Source organism: Pangasianodon hypophthalmus, chromosome 12 (assembly GCF_027358585.1).
Source record: "Pangasianodon hypophthalmus isolate fPanHyp1 chromosome 12, fPanHyp1.pri, whole genome shotgun sequence".
Taxonomy (NCBI): domain Eukaryota; kingdom Metazoa; phylum Chordata; class Actinopteri; order Siluriformes; family Pangasiidae; genus Pangasianodon; species Pangasianodon hypophthalmus.
In genome coordinates, this window is record NC_069721.1 from 6,406,177 (window position 1) to 6,421,349 (window position 15,173).

The window sequence follows — 15,173 nt, forward strand, 5'->3', positions numbered from 1 at the left end:
AATAAATCAGATAAAAAAAGAAGAAATAAAATAAAAATAATAAGAAAAAGACTTACACTGTAATGAAACTTAGCATTGTCCACAAATTGAATTTTAATACCTACATATGCTATATTAAGAAACATGAACTTTGTATCCTGAACTCACTCAGAGTTATTAGAAAATAAATATAAATAGTATTATTTATCCTGTCAGAAACACAGTGAACTGAACACCATCTGAACGCAGCATTAGTTACACTCACACACCTGCTATCAGGTCCATCTGCATAGAAGATGTATCCAAGATGTACAGTGGGTTTCAAAATAACTTTTACAGTTGTACTCTTACGTCTGGGTATTTGGGACATTGGGTCATTGCTAAGCACCGCACTAAACCCATTACTGCTAATCCGAGCCTCACACACTCACCCTCCTCGGCTTTCTCCACTCCCACAGCTCCCTCGCCCCCTGATGGCCCCAGCAGCTCGGGCAAGTGGCCATCCTGTGACTCCAAACCTGAGGTGGAGGGCTGGGGGGTGGAGCCAGCACCAGAGGAGTGGTCAGACGTCGCCACGCCAGCGGAGGCTGACACGCTGATGACCTGCGGCTTGTAGCAGGCCGGCAATGCAGATGGCGGCATGGCCGCGGTCAGCAAGGCGCGCACATCATCGGCCTGGAGCGAGAGAACACAAAAACGAGAAGGAGGAAGAGTGAGATGATGTTACGTAACATATGTCACACTGACCCATGCCATCTCTTTACATTTTACTCATTTGAAAACACTTTCTTGCGTTCATCGGAATTATTGGCTATGTTTAAGAAAAGCATTGGTCATGTTTGTATATACTCCGGATGATGGGAGTGTCAACAAGAGATGGTGGTCATGTGACAGCTACTACAGTCACACACGTTTCAGATTTACAAAGAGCAGACATTTTAGTTCCTCTCAGATCAAACTGATCCAAACAATTTTAAACAGATTAACTTGATGCACAATGTTCCCATTACTAAAAACGTACTCAAATATGTAGCTGGAGACATTTTTAGTGTCTCAAGTTTGCATCTAGTTTTGCACTCACTCTGGGATGCTAATCTAGCTAATAAGTAAGAGAAGCTCATAGCTACTGCTTTAGCATTCTGCAAACTGCATGCCTCAGGTGTGGACAAATCATAAATTTATTACCAACCACAGGGCTAGTAAAAGCCCCAGTGTGCTTGTCCGGTACGATGTTTTCGGTTGGCGAGAAACCTTGACTAGGCTAGTTAAAGTCACGTAAATCATTAATGTTAGTGCATAGTGTTTGTACCTTCGACAAAAAGTCAGCAAGATGTTCACAAATGTTTCGGCTAGTCCTCGTGTCACAAGTAAAAGATATTCGAGTCTGGCTAGCGTCTTTATTTCCTCTCGATTAAACTGTTAAACTGCTAGGTGACAGCATGTAATGAGCAGCAGAGTGATTTAATGGTTTAGCAGTGCACATGTCGTCCGTGTCAATTAATCCGGTCAGTAAAAGCCGGGCTATGGATAGCAGATCGCAGCTCAACTGATGTGTGTAGTGCAGCAGGTGGTGGAATTCAGAGCATGTAGCATGCACTATAGTTACAGCATTCACACCTAATGAAAGCTTTTGTGTTAAAAATAAGTCAGCAGGAAGTAGTTTTTTTTTTCCTCTTTCAGGTTGCCAGGCAACTACAAATAAAAACAAATAGCACAGACATGAAATCTGCTAGTGAGTGCTAGCGTCCAAATCTCACATTTGTCTCAGATAACAGAATTTTGCTGAGTAAAACCAAGTGCGTGTAAGAATAAGAATAATAAAACATCTAAATATGTGTTATTGTCCGAATCACTTCTAACATACAATTTCACCTTCAAATGCTGGGAGTACAAATTCTCTTACGCATGGAAATACGACAGCTACGCCTCTTATGTGTAGAAGTACGAAAGCTACGCCTCTTACGTGTGGAAATACGAAAGCTACGCCTCTTACGTGTGGAAATACGAAAGCTATGCCTCTTACGTGTGGAAATACGAAAGCTATGCCTCTTACGTGTGGAAATACGAAAGCTATGCCTCTTACGTGTGGAAATATGAAAGCTACGCCTCTTACGTGTAGAAGTACGAAAGCTACGCCATTTACTTGTAGAAGTACGAAAGCTACGCCTCTTACGCATGGAAATATGAAAGCTATGCCTCTTACGTGTAGAAGTACGAAAGCTACGTGTCTTACGTGAGGAAATACAAAGGCAACGCCTCTTATCCGTGGAAATATGAAAGCTACACTTCTTATGCGTGGAAATAAAAAAGCTACGCCTCTTATGCATGGAAATACGTAACCTACGCCTCTTATGCATGGAAATACGAAACCTACGCCTCTTACGCGTGGAAATACGAAAGCGACGCCTCTTACGTGTGGAAATACGAAAGCTATGCCTCTTACGTGTGGAAATACAAAAGCTACGCCACTTATGCGTGGAAATACGAAAGCTACGCTTCTTATGCGTGGAAATACGAAAGCTACGCTTCTTATGCATGGAAATACGAAAGCTACGACTCTTATGTGTGTAAATTATGAAAGCTACGCCTCTTATGCGTGGAAATACGAAAGCTACACCTCTTATGGGTGGAAATACGAAAGCTACACCTCTTATGTGCGGAAATACAGAAACTACGCCTCTTACGTGTAGAAGTATGAAAGCTACGCTTCTTAAGTGTGGACATACGAAAGCAACACCTCTTATGCATGGAAATGCGAAAGCTATGCCTCTTGTGTGTGGAAGTACAAAAGCTATGCCTCTTAAGTGTGTATGTACCGAGAATGGAAGCAATACAAAATGGCTGCTACTTATGATTTTAACTGTTTTGACATTCATTTTATCCATTATTATAGATATCAGTATTTCATAGTGTTGAAACCCACATAAGCAAGTCTGTCTGAGATCCTAAGCACCAGCATGTGAATGTGTGAGAGTGTGACGATGGAGACTTGCAGTTTGCACATTGCTGTACTAGTAGCTATCAGCTTCCCGTACTTGTTAGCTACATTAGTGTCATAAATTAACGAAGTAATCTTCATGAAACTTGGCTGATGAGCTACAATGGAAACACTGTGTATGTTTTTGAAAATGAATCTGAAGCATATAAAAGTTGAAATTATTATTGTTCCACACAGTATTGTTGCACTTTTATGGATCATTTTGACCTGACCAGAACTTACGTTTTCAACAGAACACACAAGTGCAGCTCTGACATCCACATTTCAACTGCAGATGAGTGAAAAACAGTTAAGTGTATCACACGTGGTGAGCACAGATGCAGATCACAAGTAACATTCAGGTGCAAATTCAACAAAATGAGGCAAGACTCACAAACGGACATGGCTACACACAGCACATATCTCCTGCACTGCAAAGTGAGCATGCTTCTTAATATCTGGTGATGTTAACCACAATCCTTTCACATTCATCCACTCGTGACATGATGCAAGATGATGCCAACATCATCATGAACATGAACCTCATAGTTGTAAGCTCGGGTCTCAAACAACATACTATGATCTTATACTAATTGACTAATTTAGAAGATCCAGAAGATAGGTACAAAGATTCATATTCCGTGAATCTAGGGCTGCAACAATTAGTCGACACATTTGATTATGTCCATTATGACAATTCATTATTGGGGATTTTATATGCTACGCATTGTTTACTTAACCAACAATGAAAACAAGTTATAATGTAATACCACATAGGTGTCATGTCCACTATGGACAATTCTTTCCCAGACCACCAGAGGGCACTCATTTTTTTAAATTTCTTCTTTTGTTGTCTGCCTCACTTCCTGTGTTTGTGCACACCTGTTTTATGTTTCCCTAATTAGTCACACTATTTAAGTTCTGTGTTTTTCCCTCCTTGGTTGTGAAGCATTACATGAGGTTGCACTGTTGCTGTCACGTCACGAGCAATTTCCGTTTTCATGTTAGGATTTCTTTGCCTTGTCCTGCTTGGTCTAGTCCTTTGTTGTTCCAGTTTTTGGGTCTTTTCCTGTATTTTGTTTGTTTTTTAGTTGTTTATCATTAAAATCACTGAAATCTGGCTCCCTGGATTTCAGGACAATAGGCGCCTGTTTCTGGGTAGAATGTAATACACTACTGAAGCTGAAGCTGTGTGCTTCTGTGGTTTCTTTTCACCATATATAACTACTTTAATTCAGTCCAGTTATCGCAAATATAAACAATTAAAACTAAAAATTAAACGCAGGCTTCTTGCTTAGATAATAACGAGCCGGAAATGCCAGACCCAACGCAGAAAAGATGGCACTATTGATTTCTTGAATCTGATTGGTCAGAAGGTGTTGATCGAGTAAGGAATACAACATGACGGGGCATGCCGTTATAGGAAAATAATCAGTGACTAGGATGGTGATGTGGCCCAGTGCTAAACAGTTACTGTTCTCACCCCAAAGTGGGTTATTTTCCAATAACAGCATGTCCCTTAAGTGCATTATTTCTCTTATTCCACAGCAATTTGCCAGCAATTACAATTTTAAATTTATTATTGAGGGACACATCATGCTTTTTAACTGTTTATAGTTACATTTATTGTTGTAAAACGTCAAGACAAGTTAGTTCCTGTAATCACTCGCATTATAGCAGCTATAAATAGTTGTTCCATCTCCCCCCCCCCCTTCTCTTTTGAGTTACCAAGAAACCAGAAAGCATGAAGTCCTTTGTCCTAGACACTCCTTCCATAAATTTTAAATGAATCTCCTGGGCTTTTGAACAACAGAAAAGTCCTCGCCCTATCATCCAGAGACTGCAGGTATGAATCCTGACAGTGCCTCAGCAATGCATGGTGGAGAGCCAAGGAAGCTAAACTGGCTGTACTCTCTGGGTGGGAGAGGCATCTCCCCTGTCAATCACAGCAACACTAGCCAATCCTGTGCATTTATGAGCTCATGCATGCAAATGAGGGTAGACAGCATTTTCCTCTGAGTGTATCACACTGCCCTGTCACGAGCATGAGCAGCAGTTTGAAAAGACGCAGAGGTTGGCTTCATGTGGAAGGAAGGAAGCAAGTGTTTTCCCCACCCTCCCCAGTTGGTAACAGTGCTGTGATCTGGGGAGTTAGACAGTGGGTGGGAATTGGTGGAAAGAAGTTGGCGGAAAAAGTCCGGAACACAAAACAAAACAGGAAGCCTCACCACATCAGCGAGGTTTCTCAGAAACGTGATGAACTACACAACATGTTTATAACTGTTAGAGGTCATAAGTGTTGATTGGTTCATGGATGTTATACAAGCTAAAATATATACAAAGTATGACATGTTCTTTACTTAATAAAAAACTGTTAGTGTTGGCAAATTGCAGAGGGTGACATCACACCGCCCCGTTGTTGATCACTTTCTTATAACAGTACGACCTGTGTGTTTTATTCGTTACTTAATACAAACTCTTTCATGCTAAAGGAACTCGATGTTTTTTTTAGTACAGTAGTAAAATACGTGTAACAGCTTCATAGCTTAAACAGGCTGGTTAAGTATAGCCTTTTTAAATACTGATGATAATGCAATATCAAGTGATTAGCGATGATTAGTCTACTGATTGAGTCCAGTTTCGATCAAGATGTGGCGATAAAGATCCATTTAAATCCAGTACTTTCTTATTTCTTGTGTTTTTTTAATGGTCAAATTCCTTATTTTTTCTGACAGAACAAGGAATAAAACAAAACACAGATAGATTGCTTGTTTGCTGCAGCCCTAATTCACAAATTAGTTGTTTTATATGGAAATGGACTTTGATTAGCATGTACAAAAATCATGTACTAGACTAGTACACAAGTATGTTATTTGAGACAGGGTGTGTAGCATTAACTTCTGAGGACGCACACAACAAATGCATCAAACTAATGCAGGGCATTAATTACATGTGGATAATTCCATCTGGAGTACACATGGGTAAATGCAAGCACATCACCGGCCTTTCGACTCAATAGCGTTTGCTAGCTAACCTGGCTTCAATTCTCCAATCACATCCAACAACTGGGAAACACCCAGGGGTTTGAAAACCATCTACATGCTGGGCATTTAAGCTGCCTTCTTTTTAAATTTCCCTACATTACCTGCTCTTGTAGTGTTGTTCAACTGCCATAGAAACTGTATTTAAAAATTTCTACCAAATTACCGATTTTATCAGTATATGCCCAACACTAGTTTTCTTTTTCCATGTTGTGTATGGGTCACTGCATGAAAACTGCAGCCAAGCTGTGACATGAGGGTAAAATTCAAAAAAAAAAAAAGGAATTGTTGTGTTGAAGAACACTCCCACCCTTACGCTGCCGTTACCATCAGACATAACGGCATATGGTTCGAAAGCTAACATCTCCAGTCCAACATGAGCTATGACGCATCACATTTACTGCCTTGCGCATGTAACATGGACACGAAAATAACCATGAATTCATCTATAAAAATTTTCTTTTAAAAAATAGGAAAACATTTGATAAGTTTGAAAATAATCAACAATTTGGACCAATCTCAAGATCTGTTAACTTGAATATTTCAAGATAACTCTTTATTAGAATATTGAATATTTCAAGATAACTATTTTCGGGCCAATCAGAAAGAAGGATTCAGAACCCTGAAGTCGAGACTTTATTAGGTACAGAGTGCATCACTAGAAATTTAAGGTAAAACCATATCAGTTATTTTAGTTTTTATGATAATGTATTTGCAATATATATTAATTGAGTGATTTCACGAAACGTTGCCAGTGTAACATGGTGTAACTTACCTGGGTGCGAACATCACAGATTGTCAAAACGCTTGCGATCCTCCATGTTGAATAATTATCGTAGGAGATCCGTAAGTACGCTCGGGTGATACACACCACGCCTGAATGTGAGGTCCGGTGGGAAATTTGAAGCTTGGGAATAAAGCTCTGGCTGTTTTGAGCGCAAAATTTAAAATACTGATTTTATCTCTAATCTTAAGTCCTGGTAATTTTCCTCTGTTTTATAAACACCACACATTGTGCTTGACTGACTGACAGAGATGTATTGTTGTTACTAACAGAAACCTGGTTTTTATTAAAACAGTGTGAACGTAGCCCAACGCAACGACTTTTAAAAGACCTCGCACCCAAAACGGGCTGTGACCTGAACAACCATTCCCGTAGATAACTATTTAGTAGCCTCTGTACTAAAATATGAAGACTTTTAATACAGGAAAGGGTAGGAATTAAAGCAAAAATAATTACTTCATTATGTAAGGTTACGAATGTCACAGTTTCCGACACTAATTAATGGGGAGGATTTAGAAGGACATTATGTTTTCACAGTAGTTAGGAACATGATGACATTGGAATTATGTATGTATGTATCTTATGTATGTATCAGTATTCACTGCAATGTTACATTTTATTGCCAATGACTTATATGCATTTGAATGGCTGCAGTTTTCATGGAATGACCCATATAATAAAGTACATTTAAAATCAATTCTATGCCTTTTCTACAAAGCTAGCTTCTTCCTATTCTTTATTTTGCAGCTGGATTTACCATGTGACTTAAAAATGCTTATTGCACCTTTAAGCAGCACACTCTGAGCACACTTTGAGGTACAAATGAGCAGCACAGCTGATGGAAAATGTGTGAAGAGGTCAGAAAAAAGAACCCCCTCGGCTGTGTGATGATGCAAAGCGAGCAGAGGGACTAATGGGATACCGTCACAAGGTCCAGCGGCGACTGGCCTTCCTGGTTGCGCAGTGTAGGATCGGCACCGTGTGCAAGCAGCAGTGCGCACAGCTGCGTCCTCCCTTTCTGAGCAGCCTCATGCAGCGGAGTGAACGCCCACTTATCAGTGGCATTGACGCATGCGTTGTACTTGATGAGCAATGCAGCCACGTCCACGTGCTGTGAAACACCAAACACACGGCTTGCTCCGATTTCCTGCCCGTGGTGTAGTTTGTTGATTTGGCGATCCCACCCCACACATCAGACACATTTCCCCTCTACAAAGGCACACTTTTTCAGTCCAGTATGAGCCTTTGAAACTGCTGAAAACCTTTCGTAAATCACTCACAACACTCCCAATAACAGCAAACGCAAAATCTGGCTGCACACACACGCTAGCCTCTTTATTTCTAATCTTAGTAACTCAGAGATTTCAATGTTAATATCTTCCTTGAATGTGTCTTACTTTACAAGGCTACGGTTATAGACTGTTATATACAGTAGACTGTTATATAGTTAAATAGAGTCTGTGTGTTTATGCTAATAGCAGTGGCGGCTCGTCCATAGGGGCAAGTGGGGTGATATACTGTATATCAGCCTTTCAACAAAAGGAAATCTTTATAAAGTCCTCATTCGCAACTCTATACATTTTAAATTAAGCTGAAAGTTAAAAAAAAAAAAAAAAACTCTTCTGAATAGCAAAGCATTTTAAAAAAAAATTTGCTATTTGACATACTTAAGCTGGTGTTTCATTGGTTTGTTAGCCTTTCTATACGTTGCACAATCGTGGGGCAGTATGTTCACTGCCCCATGTAATTCCACAGAGTTATTATTGCACCTAGTGGTCAAAAACAAGAACTGCAACAAGCTCTAAAAGAGGCCAGTGGGGCAGGAATCATGCTGCCCCATGCTTGTTCATTTCGTGGAAGAGGAGCAGCAGACAGCACAGTTAATAACATGGTTGCCAGCTTCCCCAGTGCTACTTTAAAAATCTTCCGTGGCCACTAAGATCTTGTTTTATAGCAAATAATCTACTAAATTTCCGCCAAATAACGACAAAGTGTAAGTGCAGACAGTGTGTCTGTGATGTACAGGACCACTTCTATTGTAAGAAACAGCATATTGCAAAGGGAAGAGGTAATACGGGTTTATGGAGTGAAATTAGAAATGCGTGCACACCACGGTGACCTTGTTTCCCACACAAAAGCTAATAAAAAGAAGAAAAATGCATCTCCTCTTTCCAATGGCCAAATAGTTTCAGGTCTTTTGTGTGGTTTTTGAGGTTTCAAACCTGGTTAATGCAGTCAGAATCACATCTGCTTTTTGACCACAGCTAAACAAAGATACGTCTAAAACCGCTCAAAACGAGCTGCTAGACCGTATCCTGGATGACTGAAAGTTGTCAACTCCCAGCTGCCTATTATAGGATTACTCTAAAAATTCACTAGATAGTAGCCTATAGCATAATTCAAGTGCAATAGCCTCTTGACTTAATTTTGTTTGAGGCTATGTCGTTATTCATGTTGTCCTGTCCCAACAAAATCTAGCATTTTGTTTACCTTCTATTTGAACTGGTCTATATCAAATATTGTCTATAATTGTCTATAGCTGATATGGGCTGTGTTTGATTCTCTAGATGTACATGACTAAATTGGAAATTCAAAAACGCTGACTGTCCTAATCAGAAACAGCGTTCCAAACTACCTCCCTTATAATGTTTTGCTTTATCAATAATTACACTCAAGCACTGTGTCCTAACAATATCAGACACCTACAATGCTTTCAGGAAACCTCGGTCTTGCTAAGTACTCTGTACTCATACACAGACCCGTGGCCCTGGATTCTGAGTAGACAACAGGCTGAGACAAGCACATTAGTACGATTAGCTCTGCTGGGCTTTTGTGTTTAAAAGCTGGTTGTATTTGTTCTAGAAGATCAGGGTCGTGCTTTAACCAAGCAGACATGTTTCACTGATAATCAGTCTGCAGGCAGTAGTGCAGGTTTCATTTCAACTTTCAGGAGGACACACTGCTCATAGCACCTAAACCATTTACTAAATCTACAAACCAGATACTCATAATCTACTGATACAAACATTCCAGATGAACAGGAAGTTTCAGGCAAAAGTTCCTCATCATCTGTCTAAGTGCTTATATAAGGCATATTTAGATATATGTATACAATGATTATTATATCCTGAAATTATAATGCAGCATCACGGCAGTGGCATGGTTGTTTTTTGGGCACAGGAAAGATCAGAAGAAACAGTATCTTAACCTTCAGAACTGCATTTTATGAATAAAAGTATGAACAATATATTCTTAAAGTGAGCTGTAAATGTAGTAGATGAGTGCTTGGACACTTTATCCAAATTTGAGCACATTTTCTGTACAGGAGAATATTTCGATATAGTCCATAAACAGATCACTTGTCTATGGTAGAAACTTTAGTGTGCATATATGCATGGTTTTATTTCACATTAATGAACTGAAAGTGCTTTCCGTTTAACTCGACAGGAAGTGATCGAACTGCATCTTTCGAGTGAGTAAATAAAGACTATTTCTAATGTGAGATGTGGGAAAGGGGACACTTAATAACAGAGAGATCAAAACACCTGTGCAACTGTCAAACAGTTTGTGCAGAAAATGTGTAAAAGTTGGCAGGTCTGGGATAAAAAGAAAAGGCACAGTCTTAAAGTGTGTTTGAGACTCACCCCATAGGAAGCAGCGTTATGTAAAGGAATGAGACCTCCTTTGTCCTGTGAGTTCACCTCTGCGCCATGCTGCAGCAAATACTCCGCCACCTCCAGGTTATTATAACCAGCTGGAAAACAACAAAACTAAATAAATCAAGCAGCAGTGAGTGGTGACAAAATGATCTTGTATAGTAATTTATTATATGGTATATGTATGAATGTATGTATGTGTGTGTATATATATATATATATATATATATATATATATATATATATATATATATATATATATATATATATATATATAATGTATGTATGTATAATATATATAATGTGTGTGTGTGTGTATATATATATATACATATACACATACATACATACATACTGGTGGGTCGGTGTGTGTGTGTGTGTGTGCAACCCCGTCATGTGCGCTAACCTGCCAGATGGAGCGGTGTGGAGTGGCGTCCCTGTGTGTCCCTGCAGTTGACGTTGCCTGGGCTGCAGAGTTTTTTCACCCGGGTCAGACAGCCTTTCTTGGCAGCATCCAGCAGCGCAGCGTCTCCCCTCAGCAGGTCCTGGATATCTGTGTCCCCCTCCTTCACCAGGTCCAGAGGCGTGTTCCCATCACGATTCTTCTTGGTTGGATCTGCACCATGCTGGGGACACAGACGGGGTGGAATTACAATACTGTACAAAAGTCTTAGGCACCCTATTTTTTTTTAATACAAATTTTGTTATAGATTTATATTTTATGACTTCTACATTATTGATTCAGTACAAAAACATTTTAGATTTCCAAACAGTTTTCCAGTACAATATTAAATGTTACAGAAAAATGTTTGGATGTCAGTAAAGAAAGCAGCGTATTACATAAGAGACACTTTTCAGACAAAAAAAAACATAATGAAGGCTGCTGGGTTTCGCTGCAGAAATAAGAAGCAAGTGTGACAGTCAAAGTCTCCAGAAGAACTGTGGCTGCTTCTGCAAGATGCTCAGTAACACTTACAGCTCATTTCCTTATAAAACTGCACACACTGTACCTGAGAATACTATTTTTTTTTTTAAGCGAAGGATCGTCACACCAAATATTGACTTTGTTTCATTTATTACTGCTTACTGCTCTTTATAGTATTTTTTTTTAAATGTAGAAACATTTAATTTCATTATTTCTGAAGGCATCTTTGCTCTACAGCATTTCTTTGCACGTGCCTAAGACTTATATACTGTATATTTGTTGGAGTTGGAGTGTGAAACTATCAATATAATTGGATACCCTTCAAGTTACTCAACACCAGTATAACAACACAGGGTCTCATTTATCAACTTTTTTTAAAGTAGTGTATAAATGTTTTCATAGGCCAAACCGAACTAAATATTCCCACCAGACTTACAAAAGTACTCACAAGCTTTTGTTGACAAATTCCAGTCATCTGTAAATGGCCAATCACATTCACAGCAAAAATGATTTATATTTAGTGACATATTTATATTTAGTGACACGTGACCCATAAAACTCCATAAAAGGTAAAGCTGACCAAGAGCTGAAAACAACAAAATGATGACTAAATGGTAAAAAGAGAGCCTCCTAAATACAGTGTATGCTAGTTAATCCAGTAATGCAGCTCAGCCACTGTAGCTCATCAGCTACTAAAGACTTTGTGTTTGGACTGCTTTCTTTCAGGTCATTAATATGAAATGACTGAGTTTCACAAAATCACACAAAATTCATTTAATTCCTGTGTGAAACTGCGATAAATAAGTTACTTAAACTTATAAACATATATCAGTTTGCAGTGAATCATGCCAGTCACACAATTTACACACATTAGTGACTCTCCTTCTACATAAATTATACAAACTCTCATAGGATATGAACATTTTCCAACGTAACTGGATTTTCATAAACATTTCTTGTGTAAATACTCCTGCGAATGATTTACGAATAAATTCCTTCATATTTGACTTGATAAATGAGTCCTATATTTTAAGAAATATTTGAATAAAAAATAAACCAAAAATATTCATCTTTATAACTATGCAAAATATTAACCGCAACCATATTAAGCTTTTTTTTTCAATAGATTTTGTGGTTAATTCGTGATTGTAAATTTGAATTATAGAAAAGGGCAGAAATAAGTTCTTACCTGAAGCAGCAGTTTGCAGATCTCGTACTTGCCCTTTGCGGCAGCCTCGTGCAACGGCGTAAACTTCCACAGGTCGGCCACGTTAATCACAGCACCATGTATCACCAGCAGCTCCGCCACCTCGTAGTGTCCATATGAGCATGCGTTATGTAACGGAACCAGGCCTCTAAAGCAAGATTAAACCAAAAACATACCCCTTGTAAATCAGGGTCTTCTTAGATGACAAATACACGTAACGGGAATGACGGGAAAGGAGTTTGCACCCTTTATCTTTAGCGTGTACGTCAGCACCGTGCTGCAGCAGGTACTCCACCACGGCCACGCGGTTGTAGCCAGCTGCAAAGTGCAGCGGTGTGGACTGACGTCCCTCTGCGTCCCTGCAGTTCACATTCTGTAGTGTGCACAGCTTCTGCAACAACAACACGCAATAATAAATAACATTATTTCCTGCTGCAAAGCTTCAGAGCATGCACATTCCATTCAAAATGTTCTTAAATATTTACTCGAAGTGGAACATTGAAAATACACTTCCACATATGGACACACACTTGCCATCAGGAGGAGGGTTGGATTGTTAGATATTTATTATATTAGGTATAACTGAGAGATGTGCATAACTTACAGCTGTTTTATTATAAAAGCAGTGAACACAAGATGACGGTTTAAGGAAGGTCGCTGATCATTAAGGGTGTGTTCAGTGGAGTAAATAATCACTCTGTTTACCTTTACAGTCTCCAGGTCTCCTGACTTGGAGGCCTCCAGCAGCTGCCTTTCTGTGTCCAAATTCCCTGCCAGCACTCCTTCTAGTGGAGAAAAGACAAGCTGTTCTCACAAAACAGCAATACCAGCACTTCAGAGTTGCAAAAAGTTCAGCATTTTATACGCCGAAAAAGAAGAGAATACAAAAGTAAAAATCTTAATATTATCATTTTTTCACTTTTTTGCTGTATGTAATGATGTCCTGTTCTTGTTTTTCACGTGTTGTTTTTCTGTATATACTGTATTCTGTGCATCTGCATACAATTTGCATGCTTTTGCACATCTCTGAGCTCAACTATCCGACACAGGGGTGGAAAAGTAAAAGGAACTGACCATATGGTATGAACATATTATGTATTGCGTTGTTTTTAATGGCATCCCAGATTTTTTTGAAGATCTAGAACTTCAATAACTTATCCAAAGTGGCTATAAAATTCTTGTTAGCATGTAAACATGCATATTTATGACGGTACAGAACTTTAGATTGAAGGATCATGAGATCTGAGATCTTATTCTAACATAATAATTCAGGCCAGCTCTGTGACAGGGATGGAACTGGACAGTGTGGAGGCAGCGATTGGGAAGAGGATGAGAGGGAAACTGTGAGCTATCATGGACGATCCTTCTCATCCTCTCTATTCTGAGCTGAGGTGGCTTAGGAGCACGTTCACTTTCGTTCCATCAGCCATCAGACTCGACAATGCAACACAAACACACACACTCAACAGTAAACTGTCATTCCACAGATATTGCACATGTATACACATACCAAGCATAGTGCATATGTATATATACTAATAGAACTGTAGCATGTGTACATGCACACTGATCTATTTTATTGTTTCTCTTGTTTCTATTATTTTTATTTTATATTACACCTTTTGTATAGGTATTTATGGAAATTCTTTCCTTTGATGTTACTCCTTCTATCTAATTTCCCCCACAGGTGATCAATAATGGTACATCTCATCTCATCTTACTGTAACAGACACTAGCATTGCTGTGGGCAAAAATTATTTTTAAAAATTTCTAAAATTATAGCAAGAGATGGTGTGTGAAATGGATGTTGAGCTACTGAGAACTCTCGCTAAATGTTATTTTGGAAGCAGATTATTTTTAGTCAGTTGTAGATGATGTGCTAGTATTCCTCAGAGCGCTTTAAAAATAAAGAGTGCACTTTATTTTTAAAAAAGAAATAAATCTCACTCTAAATATTGAGCCACCACTGTCAGAGGCGAGCAGGCATAATCACAACAGGAGTATCAATAGTTCTATCAGTAGTATCAAAATGTTTACTGAGGGTCCTTTTACTACATTCTCCTGCTTAATCCATTATTTATTATAAAGCTGCTAGTCAGCTCGCTCACCCTGCAGTATGTCCTGGATGGTGTCTTTGGAGAGCTGGGAGGGTGTGAAGCCCTGCAGTGAGGTGATGAGCGGGTCCGAGCCAGCGCTCATTAGCAGTCTGCAGCTCTGCAGATGTCCACACTGAGCGGCCCTGTGCAGCGGCGTCTGCCCCTGACTGTCCACCGCGTTGACCTGAACGCAAACAGCAACGCACACTCCGAGCTCGGCTTTCTCGCTCTGGCATCTGTTTTCAATAACAACGGCAAAGTGTCTGGGAAAAGTTGATAACTGTGCTTACTTTGGCTTCGTGCTTCACTAACAGTTCGATGATGTCATTGTGGGACTTCTCAGCAGCGAGATGCAGTGGCGTCAGGAGGCTGCGAAAGGACCAAAAAAAAAAAAAAAAGGCGCCAGAAGCGTTAACGAGGCAGATGGGTATTTTAGGAAGTGAAATTTTTCACTCAGCTACATAACAGACTGCAGTTGAAAAACAGCCAATAGGAAAGGCTGTTATAG

General features: G+C 39.4%; 1 protein-coding gene across 3 annotated transcripts in view; it reads right to left on the minus strand.

The window, feature by feature from the left end:
* LOC113527434 (poly [ADP-ribose] polymerase tankyrase-2-like) overlaps positions 1-15,173 on the minus strand; it is a 40,891-nt gene that overhangs the window by 13,235 nt on the left and 12,483 nt on the right. The window contains exons 11-19 of one of the 3 annotated variants that reach the window (XM_053238618.1): positions 14,956-15,034; positions 14,678-14,849; positions 13,275-13,351; positions 12,815-12,960; positions 12,552-12,717; positions 10,844-11,063; positions 10,426-10,535; positions 7,704-7,892; positions 411-654 (exon numbers count right to left, since the gene is read on the minus strand). In XM_053238618.1, coding sequence (XP_053094593.1) covers positions 411-654; positions 7,704-7,892; positions 10,426-10,535; positions 10,844-11,063; positions 12,552-12,717; positions 12,815-12,960; positions 13,275-13,351; positions 14,678-14,849; positions 14,956-15,034 — 1,403 coding nt within the window. Of the gene's footprint in view, positions 1-410; positions 655-7,703; positions 7,893-10,425; positions 10,536-10,843; positions 11,064-12,551; positions 12,718-12,814; positions 12,961-13,274; positions 13,355-14,677; positions 14,850-14,955; positions 15,035-15,173 lie in introns of all 3 variants that reach the window. The other 2 variants (XM_026915245.3, XM_053238619.1) reach the window with 2 other exon arrangements.